The sequence below is a fragment of the Gallus gallus genome, chromosome 1 (genome assembly GCF_016699485.2).
Source record: "Gallus gallus isolate bGalGal1 chromosome 1, bGalGal1.mat.broiler.GRCg7b, whole genome shotgun sequence".
In the NCBI taxonomy this organism is placed as follows: domain Eukaryota; kingdom Metazoa; phylum Chordata; class Aves; order Galliformes; family Phasianidae; genus Gallus; species Gallus gallus.
In genome coordinates, this window is record NC_052532.1 from 139,965,595 (window position 1) to 139,988,564 (window position 22,970).

General features: G+C 51.0%; 1 protein-coding gene across 2 annotated transcripts in view; it reads right to left on the bottom strand.

Moving 5' to 3' along the window:
- LOC107055526 overlaps positions 1-22,970 on the bottom strand; it is a 77,647-nt gene that overhangs the window by 3,371 nt on the left and 51,306 nt on the right. The window contains exon 2 of one of the 2 annotated variants that reach the window (XM_046903546.1): positions 77-148. In XM_046903546.1, coding sequence (XP_046759502.1) covers positions 77-131 — 55 coding nt within the window. In that variant the 5' untranslated portion in view covers positions 132-148. Of the gene's footprint in view, positions 1-76; positions 3,812-22,970 lie in introns of those variants that run through there. The other variant, XM_040651025.2, reaches the window with a different exon arrangement.

A 22,970-nucleotide genomic window follows, 5' to 3' on the forward strand; every position in this document is an offset into this window, starting at 1 on the left:
GATTCTGACAGGTCCAGAGCAGAGGCCTGGGTGAGCCATGGCTGGGAATCAGACACGTCTCCAAGGAAAAACATACCTCTGGGATCCTCGCCACGTTCCAGATCAGCTTCCATGGGGTATGCTGCATACATGTCGCCAGCACGATCATCTGGAATGGAGAACAAAGCAGAGAAGCCGTCAAGACCTGTTGCCATATGCTTCTTCATAAGGGATCCGCAGTGCCCGGAGATGGATTGTGTGATCCACAGGCAGAAGCCACACGTGGGTGCAGATTCTTTCAATGTGTGCACCAGCCTGCTTCAGCTGCAGGATGCTGCCTCGAGGAAACAGCCTACAGCACTAAGCCTGCCTTCAGGACAGACAGCCTGCGCTTGCTTACTGGGGAGCCTGCGACATCCTCAAAGCATACATCAACCACATGGGGAGCGCATGAAGACCAAAGAGTGCGCTTCCATTGCTCATGGTGCAGAACCCGCTAGCCAGCAAACAGCCCTTCTGACACCATCCCAGCCCCTACTTGGGGCACAGGGGAGCAGAGTTTGTATCAGAGCCTGGTTGTTTCCCCAGTGGACCCACCATGCAAGGCTGCTTTCCAGGAAGCCTGAAGGGTTTGTTGCCGGTGCCTCCAGCGGAGCCCAACATACCAAGATTCACTGGTCCACAGGGGACAGCCTGTCACTGTCCATGGCAACAGGCCACCAGAAAGAGAAGAAAGAGCAAGCAGCCACTGCTGGTGGCAGACCCCCATGGTTGCTCCATGGGACCCCTCACTGACAGCCTGCAAGCACCCTCCTTGCGCTCTGGAAGCCATGAGCACCAAGTGGTGTCTCTTGGGTACGACATGAAATACTATGGGGCCCCTGAGTGATGTGACGGGGCACACCTGCTTTGACCTCACAGAGCACCTCAGATGAGGCAGGGAAGCCTCACAGCCCAGGTTCGTGGTGATGAGTGGGGACTGTGTCTTCCACCAATTGCTGTGCTGCCATGGGCTCGCTTCCTTTCTCTGCCAACACACATGGACAAACTGTATCCGACTCCGAGGTTATGAGGAGAGATGCGAATACAGATGGGAAAATGATACAACTGCTCTCAAGAAGGCCTTGCAAGAGACAAACAAACAGGTGGTCTTAAATAAATCTCTGAGTCCAGATTCCCCAGTGTATCCATTCCAACCAGGGAACTGAGCATATGTCAAATCCTGGACTTCTGAACCACTGCAAGTTGCAGATTTTCCTTCTACGGAGATATTCAAGACCTGTCTGGATGCCTACCCGTGCCACCTATTGTAGGGTACCTCCTTCAGCAGGGAGTTTGGACTCAGTGACCTCTTGAGGTCCCTTGCAACCCCTCTGATTCTGTGATTCTGTGAGGTGGAAAGGACCCATGCAAGTTCTATCGAGCCCCTGCATTGCAGCAAACTTAGAAGGAGAAGGACCCTGGATTTATCATTCTCGGATTAAGAAAGTACCTTTGACACAGAAAGCTGAGCAGACCACCTCACTGTTGAAAGTTATGATAATTAAGCACACATCACGTATAAAGTAACTTTGCTGGTAGGCGTTTGCTTTGTAGGCTGTCAACAATAGAAAAGTAATGTAGAATTCCAAATACTAAGGAAACTAGCTCATGTCGCTAATTCCTTTGATTGCTGGATATGTAGCCAACTACCAAGGAGCACGCAAGCAGGCTATCTGCTAGCAGGAGCATTGATAAACTAGATGGAAATTGGTGGAATTGGCAACAATGGCAGTCTGGCATGTGTAGACATAGACAACAAAAATGAATCCAGCACTAAAAATGCACAAGAGTTCCCACTGCTTGTAATCATACGGGGAAAGAACTAAAGAAACAGTGGATGCCTTGGGGTAAATCTGTCACAGATCCACACGGAGAACAAAACGGAATCATTCTATGCCCTCACTTTGCAATTCCACACAGGGCCTACCCAAGCAAGACACAAAAAAAAGTGTGAGAAAGGGCACTTATAGACATCTTTGGTTCTGTTGTCTTGATTGCTCTGTTACAGGAGCCAACCAGTAGCTGGTTTCAGAGCCCCTGGCGGGAAGTTTTGGTTATGTGAGGGGAATGAAGGTATGTTTGCAAGTAGACTAATGCCCTCAATCGGGGCCAGTTGTCCTGCGCACTCTGGGAGACATTCCCAGCAACGCAGATTCGGGACAACAGTGCAGTGACTGGGCTATATTCACCTACAGACTGTTCTTGATAATTGCTTCTTGTTGTTGCTGTATGTACAACAGCGTGTGTAATGATACAGTGCTGCGATTCCTACTCTGACTGTTGATGGAGATGCAATAAATTGATATGATGAGAGTTGTAGCGTGTTGGCCACAAACCATCAGAAGAAAAGCAGGGACTGCTACCAGTTGTAACAATATTATTAAACTTGCTAGTGTTTGTTGATGGATAGTCCTGCAGACTGCTGAGGTAACGGGGAGAGCTATGTCTCTGTACCAAGTAGATAAGGGAGTTGTGCGAGGTCTTTGTACCAAGAAAATAGGGAGTTCCTGCTTGGAATCGGTTACTGAGTACGTAACATACCTGCAGGAAAACCTCTGCCTACCTCTTCATTTCCTATGTGGAAAACTAGTTAAGAAGAGATGTTCCTAGCACCGTTTCTCAGACGGGCTCCAGGCAGGCAACATACCTCCCTCTGGGACGGATCCAAGTGGCATTTCGGGTGCTCGGTTCCCCTCAGAAGGGAGTCCCCTTCTGAAGGGAGCTCTTCTTTTTCTCCTGACTGATGCTGTAACAATATGGGGAGCAGTCTGACTTGCCCCTGGCAATCTCTTCTGCGCTGATGGACCTTCACCTTCACCTACATCCACACCCCCCTCTCCCTCCAGCTCCAGAGCCTCATACCTGTTATGTAAGGGCACCTGAGAGGGTGGGACAGGCTGAGAAGTGGTCTGCTTGCTGCCCTGATCAGGGCCTTGTTTCCGTCCTTCACTCTCTCTGAGGTCACCCCTTCCCACCTGACTGAGAGAGGGTAGATGATCCCCTGCAGCCTGAAGAGCATCTCCCCCGCACCCTTCTTGTAGGGATGGCAGAGTGATTCCATCAATCTCCCTCTCACAATCCTGGATGCTCCCCAGCCTTTCTACTTCCTCCTTTAGCTCTACCACCAGGCTGAGCAGATCATCCACCTGCTCACACAGCCCACAGATGGTATCCCTGCTGCCCTCCTGCAGCAGGGCCAGGGCCAGGCATTCTTTGCAGCCTGAGTCCTGAGCCGCAGCAAGGACATTCATGCTTGCAGTCTGAGCTGCCACCTTCCTTTTAGCAACAGCTCACTGCCGTGCGGAGACCACGATTGCATCGGGTTTGTTGAGAGAGCAACGACCTGTTACGTGTGACGCGTTAAGCCCCCTTGTATATAGCAAGGTGCCTTTGCCTTGTCTTGTCTTGCCTTGCCTTGCCTTGCCTTGCCTTGCCTTGCCTTGCCTTGCCTTGCCTTGCCTTGCCTGCTTGAACTGCCCCCTGACTCTCTCTGCTTGCTGGGCACTGCCTTTATTTGCACGAGGAGGGGGTGATGCCCACACACCTCGCTCCACCCACACGCGTCAGAGCCGCCGCACTGCTGGGGGTGGGGTGGGGCTGCCTCGCTCTCCTTCAGTTTTTTTTCTTTTTTTGTTGCTGCAATTTGGACCCTCTAAGAATGGTCCTTCGTTCTGAGTCTCCGCTGCCAAGCTCATCTGCTCGGACCTTCAGAGAAGCCTGCTTGAGCTGTGGGCTGGGACCTGGCAGCTCCCCAGATGCTATCCCAGGACAACAACAGGCACCAGGGCTCAAGGACATGCTAGACAGACGGACTGCTTACTCTGTGACTTGCAAAATTTGAGCCTTGAGAACAGAAGAAGCTTGACTGCTTCACAGAGCCTTGATGAAACAGAAGAAGGCCACTGCTCTGGTGCAGAGTTGGGAGGTGGGTTTTCAGGGAAGCTGCAGCAGACATTGCTGCTGGGGACCCTGGTTGGCTCAGAGGACAGATGTCCCTGTTCTCCAAGCGCTGTCTGGGGAGTTGAAGCCATCACATCCCCTTGGAATTTTAGGAGCCTCCTTGTTTCAGTGACCACCCACCCAAGGCTGCTTTCTCAGGGGCTTCTGCTTCCCCAGTCCCGTCAGAATCACAGCCTCCCTGCTGCTGACGCGAAAGCCTCCTTGCCCATGGGAGCCACCAGGAAGAGGAAGGCTGCAAAAAGGCTGGGAGCAGCTGTTCCCGTTTGTTGCCCCATGCTACCTCTTGTCCACAACCACATCCTGCAGGCTTGACAAGTGGCACCTCCTGGCATGACGTATATGGGGTTCCTGAATGTCCCGCGGGGCCCACTGTTCTCACAAAGACCTCTGATGACGGCTGCTTGACCTTTTGTACTGGAACTTCTTGGCACTTATTAAGGATAACTTCAAACAAAGCTGAAAAGGTGGTTGGACAGTATTGTTTCTTCTGCTGTATCTGATGATTCTCACCAAGACTGAACTGTATCTGGAAAACTGCGTCGCCATAATCACCCAAGTACAGGAAATGTTTCCTGTAAAGGTAACACAACTAAGCATGATCAGAGTTTAAGATGACTGGTTGGGCTACAGCCCTCCACTACTGTTTTAGGTGTGGCTTCTAGGTCTGGGTATTTTTAATTTTAGAAGGCTACTGTTACAGACCAGTAGAGCAGCATTCAGTGTCCTCCAGGTTGTACTACAGGAAAGCTGGGGAGGGACTTTTTACCAGATCGTCCACGTAGTTCAGCAGGATAAGAGCCTCCCACAAACACTTTTTTCCCAAACTGAATAGACTTCTGGTCAGTGCTTCTAGACTCAGAGGTTCATGACCAGAAATTTTCAAATGAGGGGAGTGAGGCATGTGGAACAGGTTGCCCAGACATAGGTTTGTGGATGGATAAAACCAGTGAGATTCAATGCCAGGCTGGGTGGGGCTGTGACAACCTGCTGAGACAAGATTATACATCCACAGGGAAGAGAACAAGATGGTCCCGTTAAGGTCCCTTCCAACTCAAAACAGCCTCTGATTCTTGTACGAGTCTCTCTTAAGCTGTCCACATCAGACAGGGCTCCTTCTAGTTCCCCCCAGGAAGGGCTCGAACGAGGTGGCTTCCTCTGAGGCATGGGTGGGCGGAGCGAGTAGTGCCTTGGCAGCCACCATTTTCGGGCAGAGCTCGAGGAGATGAGCTTCCAGTGAGCGTTCTTCTAACGGACTGTTCTTCAAGGGTCCGAATCGCGGAAAAAACACCTAGCATGCAAATGGAAGACGAGCAGCACTCTGAAACCGAGGGAGACCATGGCAGAGCTCAGTATGTACCAGCCTGCTCCCCCGTCCCGCCCAGCGTGGCGGCTCTGACGCATGCTGAGCTTGGAGAGAGGAGTGCCGGCACTTGAGTAGCTGTCCTAGGGGCTGCCTTGGTCTCGCACGACTGTAAAATGTCTCCCAGAAAAGGAAGGCGGCGACACAGACAGAAAGCGTGGATGTCCGTGCAGTGGTTATGCTCGTGCCTGAGCCTGCAGGGCTGCTCCAGGAGGGCAGCAGGGATAGCACCTTGTGCGCGCTGTGAGCAGGTGGATAGTCTGCTCAGCTGGTGGCCGAGCTAAAGCTTTCCCTAAAGCTAAAGCTAAAGCTAAAGGGGGTGGGGGGGGGGCGGAGGGGAGGTGGAGGTGGAGAGGTTGAGGAGCACCCGGAATTGAGAGAGCCGATTGATCGGTGGAGTCACACTCTGCCATCCCTGTGGGAAAGGCATGGGGGAGACGCTGTACAAATAGCAGTGGCTCATGTAGCCTCTAGCAGTTAGATGGGAGAGGGTGAGCTCAGAGACAGTGAGGGATGGAAACAAGGCCCTGATCAGGGCAGCAAGCAGGCCGCCTCTCAGCCTGTCCCACCCTCCCAGGTGCCCTTACATAACAGGTATGAGGCCCTGGAGCTGGAGGGATAGGGGGATGTGGATGTCGGTGAAGGTCCATCAATGCAGAAGAGATTGCCAGGGGCAAGTCAGACTGCTCCCCATATTGCTACAGCATCCGTCACGAGAAAAAGAAGAGCTGTCATCATAGGGGAACATAGGAGAAGTAGAGTTCCCCAAACACTCCAGTCCTTCCCACATGGCTTCTGGGAGGGAGAGACAAAGTGATGGGGGGATGTAAGGACGTTCCCTAGTGCTCTGCATTGCCGAGCTTGCAGCACAGTTAGGACTCTAACTCTCTTTCAAGTTTATGTGATGTATTTTTCTCATGGGCGCCGCTTGTTCTCTTCAGCGGTCCACAGCTCCCCAGCGGTGCTGATCTTGACATTCTTGGTCCAGTAGGGCTTCTCTGGTTCATCCAGTTCCACCGCTCTTCCACAGCAGCACATGCTTCTCTCTTCTCCTGACTTTGGTGTCCTTTCGCTTGTAGCTGAGCAGGAGTCATCAGTGATTTCTGACAGCCTGCAAAAGTCAGGCCGAGAGGATGGCTGTGGGGACTGGCAGAGTAAGGCAGCGAGCCGGGAGAAAGCGGAATAGAGAACACCCTTCAGACCTGGGTTTCGATTCCCAGAAGGATCTTCAATTTCTATGGTAATTCTTGCAACGTTCTGTGCCGTTGACAGTAGCGGAAGCAGGTCTTCGTTTCTCATGTCAATGCCAGTTTCACCTAGCATGGCTCCTCTGGAATAAAAAGAAAGGGGTCTTAGAAATGAGTCCCAGTGGCAAGTCTCTTCAGAGACTCTTTGACTCAGACTGAAGAGACAGTCTGAGTCAAAGAAATTCCTCAACAGAAATCCCAGCAGAGGGCTGCCCACAGCTCACTGTGCTCTGGGATGCTCTCCTTGCAAGCGCTTCCCTGCACGGAGCAGCCATCTAGCAAAGACTAGCGGAGAAGCAACTCACGCTTGTCTCTTCATCAGCAGCTGTTTTGCCAGGTAACCCAAAGCAGCCAGAATGACCAGAGAGAACACTGTGCTTGAGGTGTGGCCTCAAAAGACACTGCTTACTTGTGCAAAAGACACTGCTTTTGGTAGTAGCCTTTAAACCAGTGTCTAATACCCAGCGTATTGGGGAAGCACAAATTGCTCCCGGATCTAATAGAGATGAGGATAAATAACCACTGGTTGACATAATTAGAGTAGGCCATAAATCATCTTCCAAGGCTGGACTAAACTATGCCTTCTGGTGACATTAGCAAACTGTCACCAAGGGCATTCTAACGACCACCTGCACTACAGATAGGATGTGATGCTAGAATGACAACTCTCCCTAGACCTTGATGAGTGAGCAGAGACAGCGTCTGCAACTTAGGAATTCTGGTATCATCTGGATCTGGGATCTATTTTAACCAGTTTCTTCAGATGCAGCAACAAAAAAAGCCATTGATAAATCATATTATGTAGGTGGCTGACATGCATCAGTAAATCTTGGGGAAAAAACAGTTGAAAATTGTGAAAAAATGACTCTGTGACTTGTTGCGTATTGTTTCAACTTTGATCTTCTGAAGCCTTGATGAAAAAAAAAAACACCACGTCTTGCTAGTAGTAGGTTTTAGTAGGCAAGAATTGCTGTAATTCCCTGTTTGCTAAGACAGAAAAACAAGTTTCTTCAATTTTACCATGAACTTCTATCCCCTTTACTTTTAGGAGGTTTCCATGAAGCAGGTATTCTGTAACGAGGGGGTTCTCTTTACCACGTAGAAACAGCATCCCTGCTGCTACGGAAAGAATGACTGGGAGCAAAGAGAGGGGTTCTTTGGTGGGTTTTTTTGTTTGTTTGTTTGTTGGTTTGTTTTCATTTTACTTCTACAAGTTCTGAAGTCTTACAAGAACAGTCTATCTTGTCAGTGTTGTCCTATACCACTGTTACTGTTCTTTGAGATATTTTATTAACGGCCGTTTCACATTGTACTGGTTTTGGCACAAATTTCATGCCTTCGAGAAAGCAAAATACCGTTACAGTAGTGTTTCTTCTGTGTATCTGATGATTCTTTTTAATTCTAAACTCTTTTCTTTCTGCGTCGCGATAATCACCCAAGTACAGGAAATATTTAGCTTGAAAGGTCACAACAGGAGGATCAGAGAGATGACCGGAGGGCTGGAGCACCTCCACTACGAGGACAGGCTGGGAGGGCTGGGGCTCTTTGGCCTGGAGAAGGCTCTGGGGCGACCTTAGAGCAGCCTTCAGTAGGTCCCTGAAGGGGACCTACAGGAAAGCTGGGGAGGGACTTTTTATCAGGGCACGTAGCAACAGGATGAGGGGAAATGGTTTTAAACTGGAAGAGGGTGGATTTAGACTAGAGGTTAGGAAGAAATGCTTTCCTGTGAGGGGAGTGAGGCACTGGAACAGGTTGCCCAGCAAGGCTGTGGATGCCCCCTCCCCGGAGCATTCAAGGCCAGGCTGAATGGGGCTGTGAGCAACCTGGTCTAGAGCAGGGACGGGGAGAACAAGATGGTCCCTTAAGGTCCCTTCCAACTCAAAACAGCCTCTGATTCTACGAGAAGCTGTGCATCAGAAGGGCTCCTTCTAGCTCAGGAAGGGCTCGAACGAGGTGGTGGCTCTGAGGCGGGTGGGCGGAGCGAGTAGTGCCGGTGGCAGCCGCCATTTTCGGGCAGAGCTCGAGGAGATGAGCTTCGTGGCGGAGCGTTATTCTAACGGACTGTTCTTCAAGGGTCCGAATCGCGGCAAAAAAAACAAGACGAGGGAGCACTAAGAAGCCGAGGGAGACCATGGCAGAGCTCCCAGCCCTCCCCCGTCCCGCAGCGTGGCGGCTCTGACGCGTGTGGGCGGAGAGAGGAGTGCCGGCACTTGAGTAGCGCCTAGGGGCTGCCTTGGTCTCGCACGCCTGTGAGCTGCTGCGAAAAGGAACGCGGCGACACAAACAGAAAGCGCGGATGTCCGTGCAGTGGTTCCGGTCGTGCCTGAGCCTGTCGCTGCTCCAGGAGGGCAGCAGGGATAGCACCTGTGCGCGCTGTGAGCAAGTGGATGGTCTGCTCAGCCTGGTGGCCGAGCTAAAGCTAAAGCTAAAGCTAAAGCTAAAGGCGGGTGGGGGGGGGGCGGAGGGGAGGTGGAGGTGGAGAGGTTGAGGAGCACCCGGAATTGAGAGAGCCGGATTGATCGGTGGAGTCACACTCTGCCATCCCTGTGGGAAAGGCACGGGGGAGACGCTGTACAAATAGCAGTGGCTCATGTAGCCTCTAGCAGTTAGATGGGAGAGGGTGAGCTCAGAGACAGTGAGGGATGGAAACAAGGCCCTGATCAGGGCAGCAAGCAGGCCGCCTCTCAGCCTGTCCCACCCTCCCAGGTGCCCTTACATAACAGGTATGAGGCCCTGGAGCTGGAGGGATAGGGGGATGTGGATGTCGGTGAAGGTCCATCAATGCAGAAGAGATTGCCAGGGGCAAGTCAGACTGCTCCCCATATTGCTACAGCATCCGTCACGAGAAAAAGAAGAGCTGTCATCATAGGGGAACATAGGAGAAGTAGAGTTCCCCAAACACTCCAGTCCTTCCCACATGGCTTCTGGGAGGGAGAGACAAAGTGATGGGGGGATGTAAGGACGTTCCCTAGTGCTCTGCATTGCCGAGCTTGCAGCACAGTTAGGACTCTCACTCTCTTTCAAGTTTATGTGATGTATTTTTCTCATGGGCGCCGCTTGTTCTCTTCAGCGGTCCACAGCTCCCCAGCGGTGCTGATCTTGACATTCTTGGTCCAGTAGGGCTTCTCTGGTTCATCCAGTTCCACCGCTCTTCCACAGCAGCACATGCTTCTCTCTTCTCCTGACTTTGGTGTCCTTTCGCTTGTAGCTGAGCAGGAGTCATCAGTGATTTCTGACAGCCTGCAAAAGTCAGGCCGAGAGGATGGCTGTGGGGACTGGCAGAGTAAGGCAGCGAGCCGGGAGAAAGCGGAATAGAGAACACCCTTCAGACCTGGGTTTCGATTCCCAGAAGGATCTTCAATTTCTATGGTAATTCTTGCAACGTTCTGTGCCGTTGACAGTAGCGGAAGCAGGTCTTCGTTTCTCATGTCAATGCCAGTTTCACCTAGCATGGCTCCTCTGGAATAAAAAGAAAGGGGTCTTAGAAATGAGTCCCAGTGGCAAGTCTCTTCAGAGACTCTTTGACTCAGACTGAAGAGACAGTCTGAGTCAAAGAAATTCCTCAACAGAAATCCCAGCAGAGGGCTGCCCACAGCTCACTGTGCTCTGGGATGCTCTCCTTGCAAGCGCTTCCCTGCACGGAGCAGCCATCTAGCAAAGACTAGCGGAGAAGCAACTCACGCTTGTCTCTTCATCAGCAGCTGTTTTGCCAGGTAACCCAAAGCAGCCAGAATGACCAGAGAGAACACTGTGCTTGAGGTGTGGCCTCAAAAGACACTGCTTACTTGTGCAAAAGACACTGCTTTTGGTAGTAGCCTTTAAACCAGTGTCTAATACCCAGCGTATTGGGGAAGCACAAATTGCTCCCGGATCTAATAGAGATGAGGATAAATAACCACTGGTTGACATAATTAGAGTAGGCCATAAATCATCTTCCAAGGCTGGACTAAACTATGCCTTCTGGTGACATTAGCAAACTGTCACCAAGGGCATTCTAACGACCACCTGCACTACAGATAGGATGTGATGCTAGAATGACAACTCTCCCTAGACCTTGATGAGTGAGCAGAGACAGCGTCTGCAACTTAGGAATTCTGGTATCATCTGGATCTGGGATCTATTTTAACCAGTTTCTTCAGATGCAGCAACAAAAAAAGCCATTGATAAATCATATTATGTAGGTGGCTGACATGCATCAGTAAATCTTGGGGAAAAAACAGTTGAAAATTGTGAAAAAATGACTCTGTGACTTGTTGCGTATTGTTTCAACTTTGATCTTCTGAAGCCTTGATGAAAAAAAAAAACACCACGTCTTGCTAGTAGTAGGTTTTAGTAGGCAAGAATTGCTGTAATTCCCTGTTTGCTAAGACAGAAAAACAAGTTTCTTCAATTTTACCATGAACTTCTATCCCCTTTAGTTTTAGGAGGTTTCCATGAAGCAGGTATTCTGTAACGAGGGGGTTCTCTTTACCACGTAGAAACAGCATCCCTGCTGCTACGGAAAGAATGACTGGGAGCAAAGAGAGGGGTTCTTTGGTGGGTTTTTTGTTTGTTTGTTTGTTTGTTGGTTTGTTTTCATTTTACTTCTACAAGTTCTGAAGTCTTACAAGAACAGTCTATCTTGTCAGTGTTGTCCTATACCACTGTTACTGTTCTTTGAGATATTTTATTAACGGCCGTTTCACATTGTACTGGTTTTGGCACAAATTTCATGCCTTCGAGAAAGCAAAATACCGTTACAGTAGTGTTTCTTCTGTGTATCTGATGATTCTTTTTAATTCTAAACTCTTTTCTTTCTGCGTCGCGATAATCACCCAAGTACAGGAAATATTTAGCTTGAAAGGTCACAACAGGAGGATCAGAGAGATGACCGGAGGGCTGGAGCACCTCCACTACGAGGACAGGCTGGGAGGGCTGGGGCTCTTTGGCCTGGAGAAGGCTCTGGGGCGACCTTAGAGCAGCCTTCAGTAGGTCCCTGAAGGGGACCTACAGGAAAGCTGGGGAGGGACTTTTTATCAGGGCACGTAGCAACAGGATGAGGGGAAATGGTTTTAAACTGGAAGAGGGTGGATTTAGACTAGAGGTTAGGAAGAAATGCTTTCCTGTGAGGGGAGTGAGGCACTGGAACAGGTTGCCCAGCAAGGCTGTGGATGCCCCCTCCCCGGAGCATCAAGGCCAGGCTGAATGGGGCTGTGAGCAACCTGGTCTAGAGCAGGGACGGGGAGAACAAGATGGTCCCTTAAGGTCCCTTCCAACTCAAAACAGCCTCTGATTCTACGAGAAGCTGTGCATCAGAAGGGCTCCTTCTAGCTCAGGAAGGGCTCGAACGAGGTGGTGGCTCTGAGGCGGGTGGGCGGAGCGAGTAGTGCCGGTGGCAGCCGCCATTTTCGGGCAGAGCTCGAGGAGATGAGCTTCGTGGCGGAGCGTTATTCTAACGGACTGTTCTTCAAGGGTCCGAATCGCGGCAAAAAAACAAGACGAGGGAGCACTAAGAAGCCGAGGGAGACCATGGCAGAGCTCCCAGCCCTCCCCCCGTCCCGCAGCGTGGCGGCTCTGACGCGTGTGGGCGGAGAGAGGAGTGCCGGCACTTGAGTAGCGCCTAGGGGCTGCCTTGGTCTCGCACGCCTGTGAGCTGCTGCGAAAAGGAACGCGGCGACACAAACAGAAAGCGCGGATGTCCGTGCAGTGGTTCCGGTCGTGCCTGAGCCTGTCGCTGCTCCAGGAGGGCAGCAGGGATAGCACCTGTGCGCGCTGTGAGCAAGTGGATGGTCTGCTCAGCCTGGTGGCCGAGCTAAAGCTAAAGCTAAAGCTAAAGCTAAAGGCGGGTGGGGGGGGGGGCGGAGGGGAGGTGGAGGTGGAGAGGTTGAGGAGCACCCGGAATTGAGAGAGCCGGATTGATCGGTGGAGTCACACTCTGCCATCCCTGTGGGAAAGGCACGGGGGAGACACTGTACAAATAGCAGTGGCTCATGTAGCCTCTAGCAGTTAGATGGGAGAGGGTGAGCTCAGAGACAGTGAGGGATGGAAACAAGGCCCTGATCAGGGCAGCAAGCAGGCCGCCTCTCAGCCTGTCCCACCCTCCCAGGTGCCCTTACATAACAGGTATGAGGCCCTGGAGCTGGAGGGATAGGGGGATGTGGATGTCGGTGAAGGTCCATCAATGCAGAAGAGATTGCCAGGGGCAAGTCAGACTGCTCCCCATATTGCTACAGCATCCGTCACGAGAAAAAGAAGAGCTGTCATCATAGGGGAACATAGGAGAAGTAGAGTTCCCCAAACACTCCAGTCCTTCCCACATGGCTTCTGGGAGGGAGAGACAAAGTGATGGGGGGATGTAAGGACGTTCCCTAGTGCTCTGCATTGCCGAGCTTGCAGCACAGTTAGGACTCTAACTCTCTTTCAAGTTTATGTGATGTATTTTTCTCATGGGCGCCGCTTGTTCTCTTCAGCGGTCCACAGCTCCCCAGCGGTGCTGATCTTGACATTCTTGGTCCAGTAGGGCTTCTCTGGTTCATCCAGTTCCACCGCTCTTCCACAGCAGCACATGCTTCTCTCTTCTCCTGACTTTGGTGTCCTTTCGCTTGTAGCTGAGCAGGAGTCATCAGTGATTTCTGACAGCCTGCAAAAGTCAGGCCGAGAGGATGGCTGTGGGGACTGGCAGAGTAAGGCAGCGAGCCGGGAGAAAGCGGAATAGAGAACACCCTTCAGACCTGGGTTTCGATTCCCAGAAGGATCTTCAATTTCTATGGTAATTCTTGCAACGTTCTGTGCCGTTGACAGTAGCGGAAGCAGGTCTTCGTTTCTCATGTCAATGCCAGTTTCACCTAGCATGGCTCCTCTGGAATAAAAAGAAAGGGGTCTTAGAAATGAGTCCCAGTGGCAAGTCTCTTCAGAGACTCTTTGACTCAGACTGAAGAGACAGTCTGAGTCAAAGAAATTCCTCAACAGAAATCCCAGCAGAGGGCTGCCCACAGCTCACTGTGCTCTGGGATGCTCTCCTTGCAAGCGCTTCCCTGCACGGAGCAGCCATCTAGCAAAGACTAGCGGAGAAGCAACTCACGCTTGTCTCTTCATCAGCAGCTGTTTTGCCAGGTAACCCAAAGCAGCCAGAATGACCAGAGAGAACACTGTGCTTGAGGTGTGGCCTCAAAAGACACTGCTTACTTGTGCAAAAGACACTGCTTTTGGTAGTAGCCTTTAAACCAGTGTCTAATACCCAGCGTATTGGGGAAGCACAAATTGCTCCCGGATCTAATAGAGATGAGGATAAATAACCACTGGTTGACATAATTAGAGTAGGCCATAAATCATCTTCCAAGGCTGGACTAAACTATGCCTTCTGGTGACATTAGCAAACTGTCACCAAGGGCATTCTAACGACCACCTGCACTACAGATAGGATGTGATGCTAGAATGACAACTCTCCCTAGACCTTGATGAGTGAGCAGAGACAGCGTCTGCAACTTAGGAATTCTGGTATCATCTGGATCTGGGATCTATTTTAACCAGTTTCTTCAGATGCAGCAACAAAAAAAGCCATTGATAAATCATATTATGTAGGTGGCTGACATGCATCAGTAAATCTTGGGGAAAAAACAGTTGAAAATTGTGAAAAAATGACTCTGTGACTTGTTGCGTATTGTTTCAACTTTGATCTTCTGAAGCCTTGATGAAAAAAAAAAACACCACGTCTTGCTAGTAGTAGGTTTTAGTAGGCAAGAATTGCTGTAATTCCCTGTTTGCTAAGACAGAAAAACAAGTTTCTTCAATTTTACCATGAACTTCTATCCCCTTTACTTTTAGGAGGTTTCCATGAAGCAGGTATTCTGTAACGAGGGGGTTCTCTTTACCACGTAGAAACAGCATCCCTGCTGCTACGGAAAGAATGACTGGGAGCAAAGAGAGGGGTTCTTTGGTGGGTTTTTTGTTTGTTTGTTTGTTTGTTGGTTTGTTTTCATTTTACTTCTACAAGTTCTGAAGTCTTACAAGAACAGTCTATCTTGTCAGTGTTGTCCTATACCACTGTTACTGTTCTTTGAGATATTTTATTAACGGCCGTTTCACATTGTACTGGTTTTGGCACAAATTTCATGCCTTCGAGAAAGCAAAATACCGTTACAGTAGTGTTTCTTCTGTGTATCTGATGATTCTTTTTAATTCTAAACTCTTTTCTTTCTGCGTCGCGATAATCACCCAAGTACAGGAAATATTTAGCTTGAAAGGTCACAACAGGAGGATCAGAGAGATGACCGGAGGGCTGGAGCACCTCCACTACGAGGACAGGCTGGGAGGGCTGGGGCTCTTTGGCCTGGAGAAGGCTCTGGGGCGACCTTAGAGCAGCCTTCAGTAGGTCCCTGAAGGGGACCTACAGGAAAGCTGGGGAGGGACTTTTTATCAGGGCACGTAGCAACAGGATGAGGGGAAATGGTTTTAAACTGGAAGAGGGTGGATTTAGACTAGAGGTTAGGAAGAAATGCTTTCCTGTGAGGGGAGTGAGGCACTGGAACAGGTTGCCCAGCAAGGCTGTGGATGCCCCCTCCCCGGAGCATTCAAGGCCAGGCTGAATGGGGCTGTGAGCAACCTGGTCTAGAGCAGGGACGGGGAGAACAAGATGGTCCCTTAAGGTCCCTTCCAACTCAAAACAGCCTCTGATTCTACGAGAAGCTGTGCATCAGAAGGGCTCCTTCTAGCTCAGGAAGGGCTCGAACGAGGTGGTGGCTCTGAGGCGGGTGGGCGGAGCGAGTAGTGCCGGTGGCAGCCGCCATTTTCGGGCAGAGCTCGAGGAGATGAGCTTCGTGGCGGAGCGTTATTCTAACGGACTGTTCTTCAAGGGTCCGAATCGCGGCAAAAAAAACAAGACGAGGGAGCACTAAGAAGCCGAGGAGACCATGGCAGAGCTCCCAGCCCTCCCCCGTCCCGCAGCGTGGCGGCTCTGACGCGTGGTGGGCGGAGAGAGGAGTGCCGGCACTTGAGTAGCGCCTAGGGGCTGCCTTGGTCTCGCACGCCTGTGAGCTGCTGCGAAAAGGAACGCGGCGACACAAACAGAAAGCGCGGATGTCCGTGCAGTGGTTCCGGTCGTGCCTGAGCCTGTCGCTGCTCCAGGAGGGCAGCAGGGATAGCACCTGTGCGCGCTGTGAGCAAGTGGATGGTCTGCTCAGCCTGGTGGCCGAGCTAAAGCTAAAGCTAAAGCTAAAGCTAAAGGCGGGTGGGGGGGGGGGCGGAGGGGAGGTGGAGGTGGAGAGGTTGAGGAGCACCCGGAATTGAGAGAGCCGGATTGATCGGTGGAGTCACACTCTGCCATCCCTGTGGGAAAGGCACGGGGGAGACGCTGTACAAATAGCAGTGGCTCATGTAGCCTCTAGCAGTTAGATGGGAGAGGGTGAGCTCAGAGACAGTGAGGGATGGAAACAAGGCCCTGATCAGGGCAGCAAGCAGGCCGCCTCTCAGCCTGTCCCACCCTCCCAGGTGCCCTTACATAACAGGTATGAGGCCCTGGAGCTGGAGGGATAGGGGGATGTGGATGTCGGTGAAGGTCCATCAATGCAGAAGAGATTGCCAGGGGCAAGTCAGACTGCTCCCCATATTGCTACAGCATCCGTCACGAGAAAAAGAAGAGCTGTCATCATAGGGGAACATAGGAGAAGTAGAGTTCCCCAAACACTCCAGTCCTTCCCACATGGCTTCTGGGAGGGAGAGACAAAGTGATGGGGGGATGTAAGGACGTTCCCTAGTGCTCTGCATTGCCGAGCTTGCAGCACAGTTAGGACTCTAACTCTCTTTCAAGTTTATGTGATGTATTTTTCTCATGGGCGCCGCTTGTTCTCTTCAGCGGTCCACAGCTCCCCAGCGGTGCTGATCTTGACATTCTTGGTCCAGTAGGGCTTCTCTGGTTCATCCAGTTCCACCGCTCTTCCACAGCAGCACATGCTTCTCTCTTCTCCTGACTTTGGTGTCCTTTCGCTTGTAGCTGAGCAGGAGTCATCAGTGATTTCTGACAGCCTGCAAAAGTCAGGCCGAGAGGATGGCTGTGGGGACTGGCAGAGTAAGGCAGCGAGCCGGGAGAAAGCGGAATAGAGAACACCCTTCAGACCTGGGTTTCGATTCCCAGAAGGATCTTCAATTTCTATGGTAATTCTTGCAACGTTCTGTGCCGTTGACAGTAGCGGAAGCAGGTCTTCGTTTCTCATGTCAATGCCAGTTTCACCTAGCATGGCTCCTCTGGAATAAAAAGAAAGGGGTCTTAGAAATGAGTCCCAGTGGCAAGTCTCTTCAGAGACTCTTTGACTCAGACTGAAGAGACAGTCTGAGTCAAAGAAATTCCTCAACAGAAATCCCAGCAGAGGGCTGCCCACAGCTCACTGTGCTCTGGGATGCTCTCCTTGCAAGCGCTTCCCTGCACGGAGCAGCCATCTAGCAAAGACTAGCGGAGAAGCAACTCACGCTTGTCTCTTCATCAGCAGCTGTTTTGCCAGGTAACCCAAAGCAGCCAGAATGACCAGAGAGAACACTGTGCTTGAGGTGTGGCCTCAAAAGACACTGCTTACTTGTGCAAAAGACACTGCTTTTGGTAGTAGCCTTTAAACCAGTGTCTAATACCCAGCGTATTGGGGAAGCACAAATTGCTCCCGGATCTAATAGAGATGAGGATAAATAACCACTGGTTGACATAATTAGAGTAGGCCATAAATCATCTTCCAAGGCTGGACTAAACTATGCCTTCTGGTGACATTAGCAAACTGTCACCAAGGGCATTCTAACGACCACCTGCACTGCAGATAGGATGTGATGCTAGAATGACAACTCTCCCTAGACCTTGATGAGTGAGCAGAGACAGCGTCTGCAACTTAGGAATTCTGGTATCATCTGGATCTGGGATCTATTTTAACCAGTTTCTTCAGATGCAGCAACAAAAAAAGCCATTGATAAATCATATTATGTAGGTGGCTGACATGCATCAGTAAATCTTGGGGAAAAAACAGTTGAAAATTGTGAAAAAATGACTCTGTGACTTGTTGCGTATTGTTTCAACTTTGATCTTCTGAAGCCTTGATGAAAAAAAAAAAACACCACGTCTTGCTAGTAGTAGGTTTTAGTAGGCAAGAATTGCTGTAATTCCCTGTTTGCTAAGACAGAAAAACAAGTTTCTTCAATTTTACCATGAACTTCTATCCCCTTTAGTTTTAGGAGGTTTCCATGAAGCAGGTATTCTGTAACGAGGGGGTTCTCTTTACCACGTAGAAACAGCATCCCTGCTGCTACGGAAAGAATGACTGGGAGCAAAGAGAGGGGTTCTTTGGTGGGTTTTTTGTTTGTTTGTTTGTTTGTTGGTTTGTTTTCATTTTACTTCTACAAGTTCTGAAGTCTTACAAGAACAGTCTATCTTGTCAGTGTTGTCCTATACCACTGTTACTGTTCTTTGAGATATTTTATTAACGGCCGTTTCACATTGTACTGGTTTTGGCACAAATTTCATGCCTTCGAGAAAGCAAAATACCGTTACAGTAGTGTTTCTTCTGTGTATCTGATGATTCTTTTTAATTCTAAACTCTTTTCTTTCTGCGTCGCGATAATCACCCAAGTACAGGAAATATTTAGCTTGAAAGGTCACAACAGGAGGATCAGAGAGATGACCGGAGGGCTGGAGCACCTCCACTACGAGGACAGGCTGGGAGGGCTGGGGCTCTTTGGCCTGGAGAAGGCTCTGGGGCGACCTTAGAGCAGCCTTCAGTAGGTCCCTGAAGGGGACCTACAGGAAAGCTGGGGAGGGACTTTTTATCAGGGCACGTAGCAACAGGATGAGGGGAAATGGTTTTAAACTGGAAGAGGGTGGATTTAGACTAGAGGTTAGGAAGAAATGCTTTCCTGTGAGGGGAGTGAGGCACTGGAACAGGTTGCCCAGCAAGGCTGTGGATGCCCCCTCCCCGGAGCATTCAAGGCCAGGCTGAATGGGGCTGTGAGCAACCTGGTCTAGAGCAGGGACGGGGAGAACAAGATGGTCCCTTAAGGTCCCTTCCAACTCAAAACAGCCTCTGATTCTACGAGAAGCTGTGCATCAGAAGGGCTCCTTCTAGCTCAGGAAGGGCTCGAACGAGGTGGTGGCTCTGAGGCGGGTGGGCGGAGCGAGTAGTGCCGGTGGCAGCCGCCATTTTCGGGCAGAGCTCGAGGAGATGAGCTTCGTGGCGGAGCGTTATTCTAACGGACTGTTCTTCAAGGGTCCGAATCGCGGCAAAAAAAACAAGACGAGGGAGCACTAAGAAGCCGAGGGAGACCATGGCAGAGCTCCCAGCCCTCCCCCGTCCCGCAGCGTGGCGGCTCTGACGCGTGTGGGCGGAGAGAGGAGTGCCGGCACTTGAGTAGCGCCTAGGGGCTGCCTTGGTCTCGCACGCCTGTGAGCTGCTGCGAAAAGGAACGCGGCGACACAAACAGAAAGCGCGGATGTCCGTGCAGTGGTTCCGGTCGTGCCTGAGCCTGTCGCTGCTCCAGGAGGGCAGCAGGGATAGCACCTGTGCGCGCTGTGAGCAAGTGGATGGTCTGCTCAGCCTGGTGGCCGAGCTAAAGCTAAAGCTAAAGCTAAAGCTAAAGGCGGGTGGGGGGGGGGGCGGAGGGGAGGTGGAGGTGGAGAGGTTGAGGAGCACCCGGAATTGAGAGAGCCGGATTGATCGGTGGAGTCACACTCTGCCATCCCTGTGGGAAAGGCACGGGGGAGACGCTGTACAAATAGCAGTGGCTCATGTAGCCTCTAGCAGTTAGATGGGAGAGGGTGAGCTCAGAGACAGTGAGGGATGGAAACAAGGCCCTGATCAGGGCAGCAAGCAGGCCGCCTCTCAGCCTGTCCCACCCTCCCAGGTGCCCTTACATAACAGGTATGAGGCCCTGGAGCTGGAGGGATAGGGGGATGTGGATGTCGGTGAAGGTCCATCAATGCAGAAGAGATTGCCAGGGGCAAGTCAGACTGCTCCCCATATTGCTACAGCATCCGTCACGAGAAAAAGAAGAGCTGTCATCATAGGGGAACATAGGAGAAGTAGAGTTCCCCAAACACTCCAGTCCTTCCCACATGGCTTCTGGGAGGGAGAGACAAAGTGATGGGGGGATGTAAGGACGTTCCCTAGTGCTCTGCATTGCCGAGCTTGCAGCACAGTTAGGACTCTAACTCTCTTTCAAGTTTATGTGATGTATTTTTCTCATGGGCGCCGCTTGTTCTCTTCAGCGGTCCACAGCTCCCCAGCGGTGCTGATCTTGACATTCTTGGTCCAGTAGGGCTTCTCTGGTTCATCCAGTTCCACCGCTCTTCCACAGCAGCACATGCTTCTCTCTTCTCCTGACTTTGGTGTCCTTTCGCTTGTAGCTGAGCAGGAGTCATCAGTGATTTCTGACAGCCTGCAAAAGTCAGGCCGAGAGGATGGCTGTGGGGACTGGCAGAGTAAGGCAGCGAGCCGGGAGAAAGCGGAATAGAGAACACCCTTCAGACCTGGGTTTCGATTCCAGAAGGATCTTCAATTTCTATGGTAATTCTTGCAACGTTCTGTGCCGTTGACAGTAGCGGAAGCAGGTCTTCGTTTCTCATGTCAATGCCAGTTTCACCTAGCATGGCTCCTCTGGAATAAAAAGAAAGGGGTCTTAGAAATGAGTCCCAGTGGCAAGTCTCTTCAGAGACTCTTTGACTCAGACTGAAGAGACAGTCTGAGTCAAAGAAATTCCTCAACAGAAATCCCAGCAGAGGGCTGCCCACAGCTCACTGTGCTCTGGGATGCTCTCCTTGCAAGCGCTTCCCTGCACGGAGCAGCCATCTAGCAAAGACTAGCGGAGAAGCAACTCACGCTTGTCTCTTCATCAGCAGCTGTTTTGCCAGGTAACCCAAAGCAGCCAGAATGACCAGAGAGAACACTGTGCTTGAGGTGTGGCCTCAAAAGACACTGCTTACTTGTGCAAAAGACACTGCTTTTGGTAGTAGCCTTTAAACCAGTGTCTAATACCCAGCGTATTGGGGAAGCACAAATTGCTCCCGGATCTAATAGAGATGAGGATAAATAACCACTGGTTGACATAATTAGAGTAGGCCATAAATCATCTTCCAAGGCTGGACTAAACTATGCCTTCTGGTGACATTAGCAAACTGTCACCAAGGGCATTCTAACGACCACCTGCACTGCAGATAGGATGTGATGCTAGAATGACAACTCTCCCTAGACCTTGATGAGTGAGCAGAGACAGCGTCTGCAACTTAGGAATTCTGGTATCATCTGGATCTGGGATCTATTTTAACCAGTTTCTTCAGATGCAGCAACAAAAAAAGCCATTGATAAATCATATTATGTAGGTGGCTGACATGCATCAGTAAATCTTGGGGAAAAAACAGTTGAAAATTGTGAAAAAATGACTCTGTGACTTGTTGCGTATTGTTTCAACTTTGATCTTCTGAAGCCTTGATGAAAAAAAAAAACACCACGTCTTGCTAGTAGTAGGTTTTAGTAGGCAAGAATTGCTGTAATTCCCTGTTTGCTAAGACAGAAAAACAAGTTTCTTCAATTTTACCATGAACTTCTATCCCCTTTAGTTTTAGGAGGTTTCCATGAAGCAAGTATTCTGTAACGAGGGGGTTCTCTTTACCACGTAGAAACAGCATCCCTGCTGCTACGGAAAGAATGACTGGGAGCAAAGAGAGGGGTTCTTTGGTGGGTTTTTTGTTTGTTTGTTTGTTGGTTTGTTTTCATTTTACTTCTACAAGTTCTGAAGTCTTACAAGAACAGTCTATCTTGTCAGTGTTGTCCTATACCACTGTTACTGTTCTTTGAGATATTTTATTAACGGCCGTTTCACATTGTACTGGTTTTGGCACAAATTTCATGCCTTCGAGAAAGCAAAATACCGTTACAGTAGTGTTTCTTCTGTGTATCTGATGATTCTTTTTAATTCTAAACTCTTTTCTTTCTGCGTCGCGATAATCACCCAAGTACAGGAAATATTTAGCTTGAAAGGTCACAACAGGAGGATCAGAGAGATGACCGGAGGGCTGGAGCACCTCCACTACGAGGACAGGCTGGGAGGGCTGGGGCTCTTTGGCCTGGAGAAGGCTCTGGGGCGACCTTAGAGCAGCCTTCAGTAGGTCCCTGAAGGGGACCTACAGGAAAGCTGGGGAGGGACTTTTTATCAGGGCACGTAGCAACAGGATGAGGGGAAATGGTTTTAAACTGGAAGAGGGTGGATTTAGACTAGAGGTTAGGAAGAAATGCTTTCCTGTGAGGGGAGTGAGGCACTGGAACAGGTTGCCCAGCAAGGCTGTGGATGCCCCCTCCCCGGAGCATTCAAGGCCAGGCTGAATGGGGCTGTGAGCAACCTGGTCTAGAGCAGGGACGGGGAGAACAAGATGGTCCCTTAAGGTCCCTTCCAACTCAAAACAGCCTCTGATTCTACGAGAAGCTGTGCATCAGAAGGGCTCCTTCTAGCTCAGGAAGGGCTCGAACGAGGTGGTGGCTCTGAGGCGGGTGGGCGGAGCGAGTAGTGCCGGTGGCAGCCGCCATTTTCGGGCAGAGCTCGAGGAGATGAGCTTCGTGGCGGAGCGTTATTCTAACGGACTGTTCTTCAAGGGTCCGAATCGCGGCAAAAAAAACAAGACGAGGGAGCACTAAGAAGCCGAGGGAGACCATGGCAGAGCTCCCAGCCCTCCCCCGTCCCGCAGCGTGGCGGCTCTGACGCGTGTGGGCGGAGAGAGGAGTGCCGGCACTTGAGTAGCGCCTAGGGGCTGCCTTGGTCTCGCACGCCTGTGAGCTGCTGCGAAAAGGAACGCGGCGACACAAACAGAAAGCGCGGATGTCCGTGCAGTGGTTCCGGTCGTGCCTGAGCCTGTCGCTGCTCCAGGAGGGCAGCAGGGATAGCACCTGTGCGCGCTGTGAGCAAGTGGATGGTCTGCTCAGCCTGGTGGCCGAGCTAAAGCTAAAGCTAAAGCTAAAGCTAAAGCTAAAGGCGGGTGGGGGGGGGGCGGAGGGGAGGTGGAGGTGGAGAGGTTGAGGAGCACCCGGAATTGAGAGAGCCGGATTGATCGGTGGAGTCACACTCTGCCATCCCTGTGGGAAAGGCACGGGGGAGACGCTGTACAAATAGCAGTGGCTCATGTAGCCTCTAGCAGTTAGATGGGAGAGGGTGAGCTCAGAGACAGTGAGGGATGGAAACAAGGCCCTGATCAGGGCAGCAAGCAGGCCGCCTCTCAGCCTGTCCCACCCTCCCAGGTGCCCTTACATAACAGGTATGAGGCCCTGGAGCTGGAGGGATAGGGGGATGTGGATGTCGGTGAAGGTCCATCAATGCAGAAGAGATTGCCAGGGGCAAGTCAGACTGCTCCCCATATTGCTACAGCATCCGTCACGAGAAAAAGAAGAGCTGTC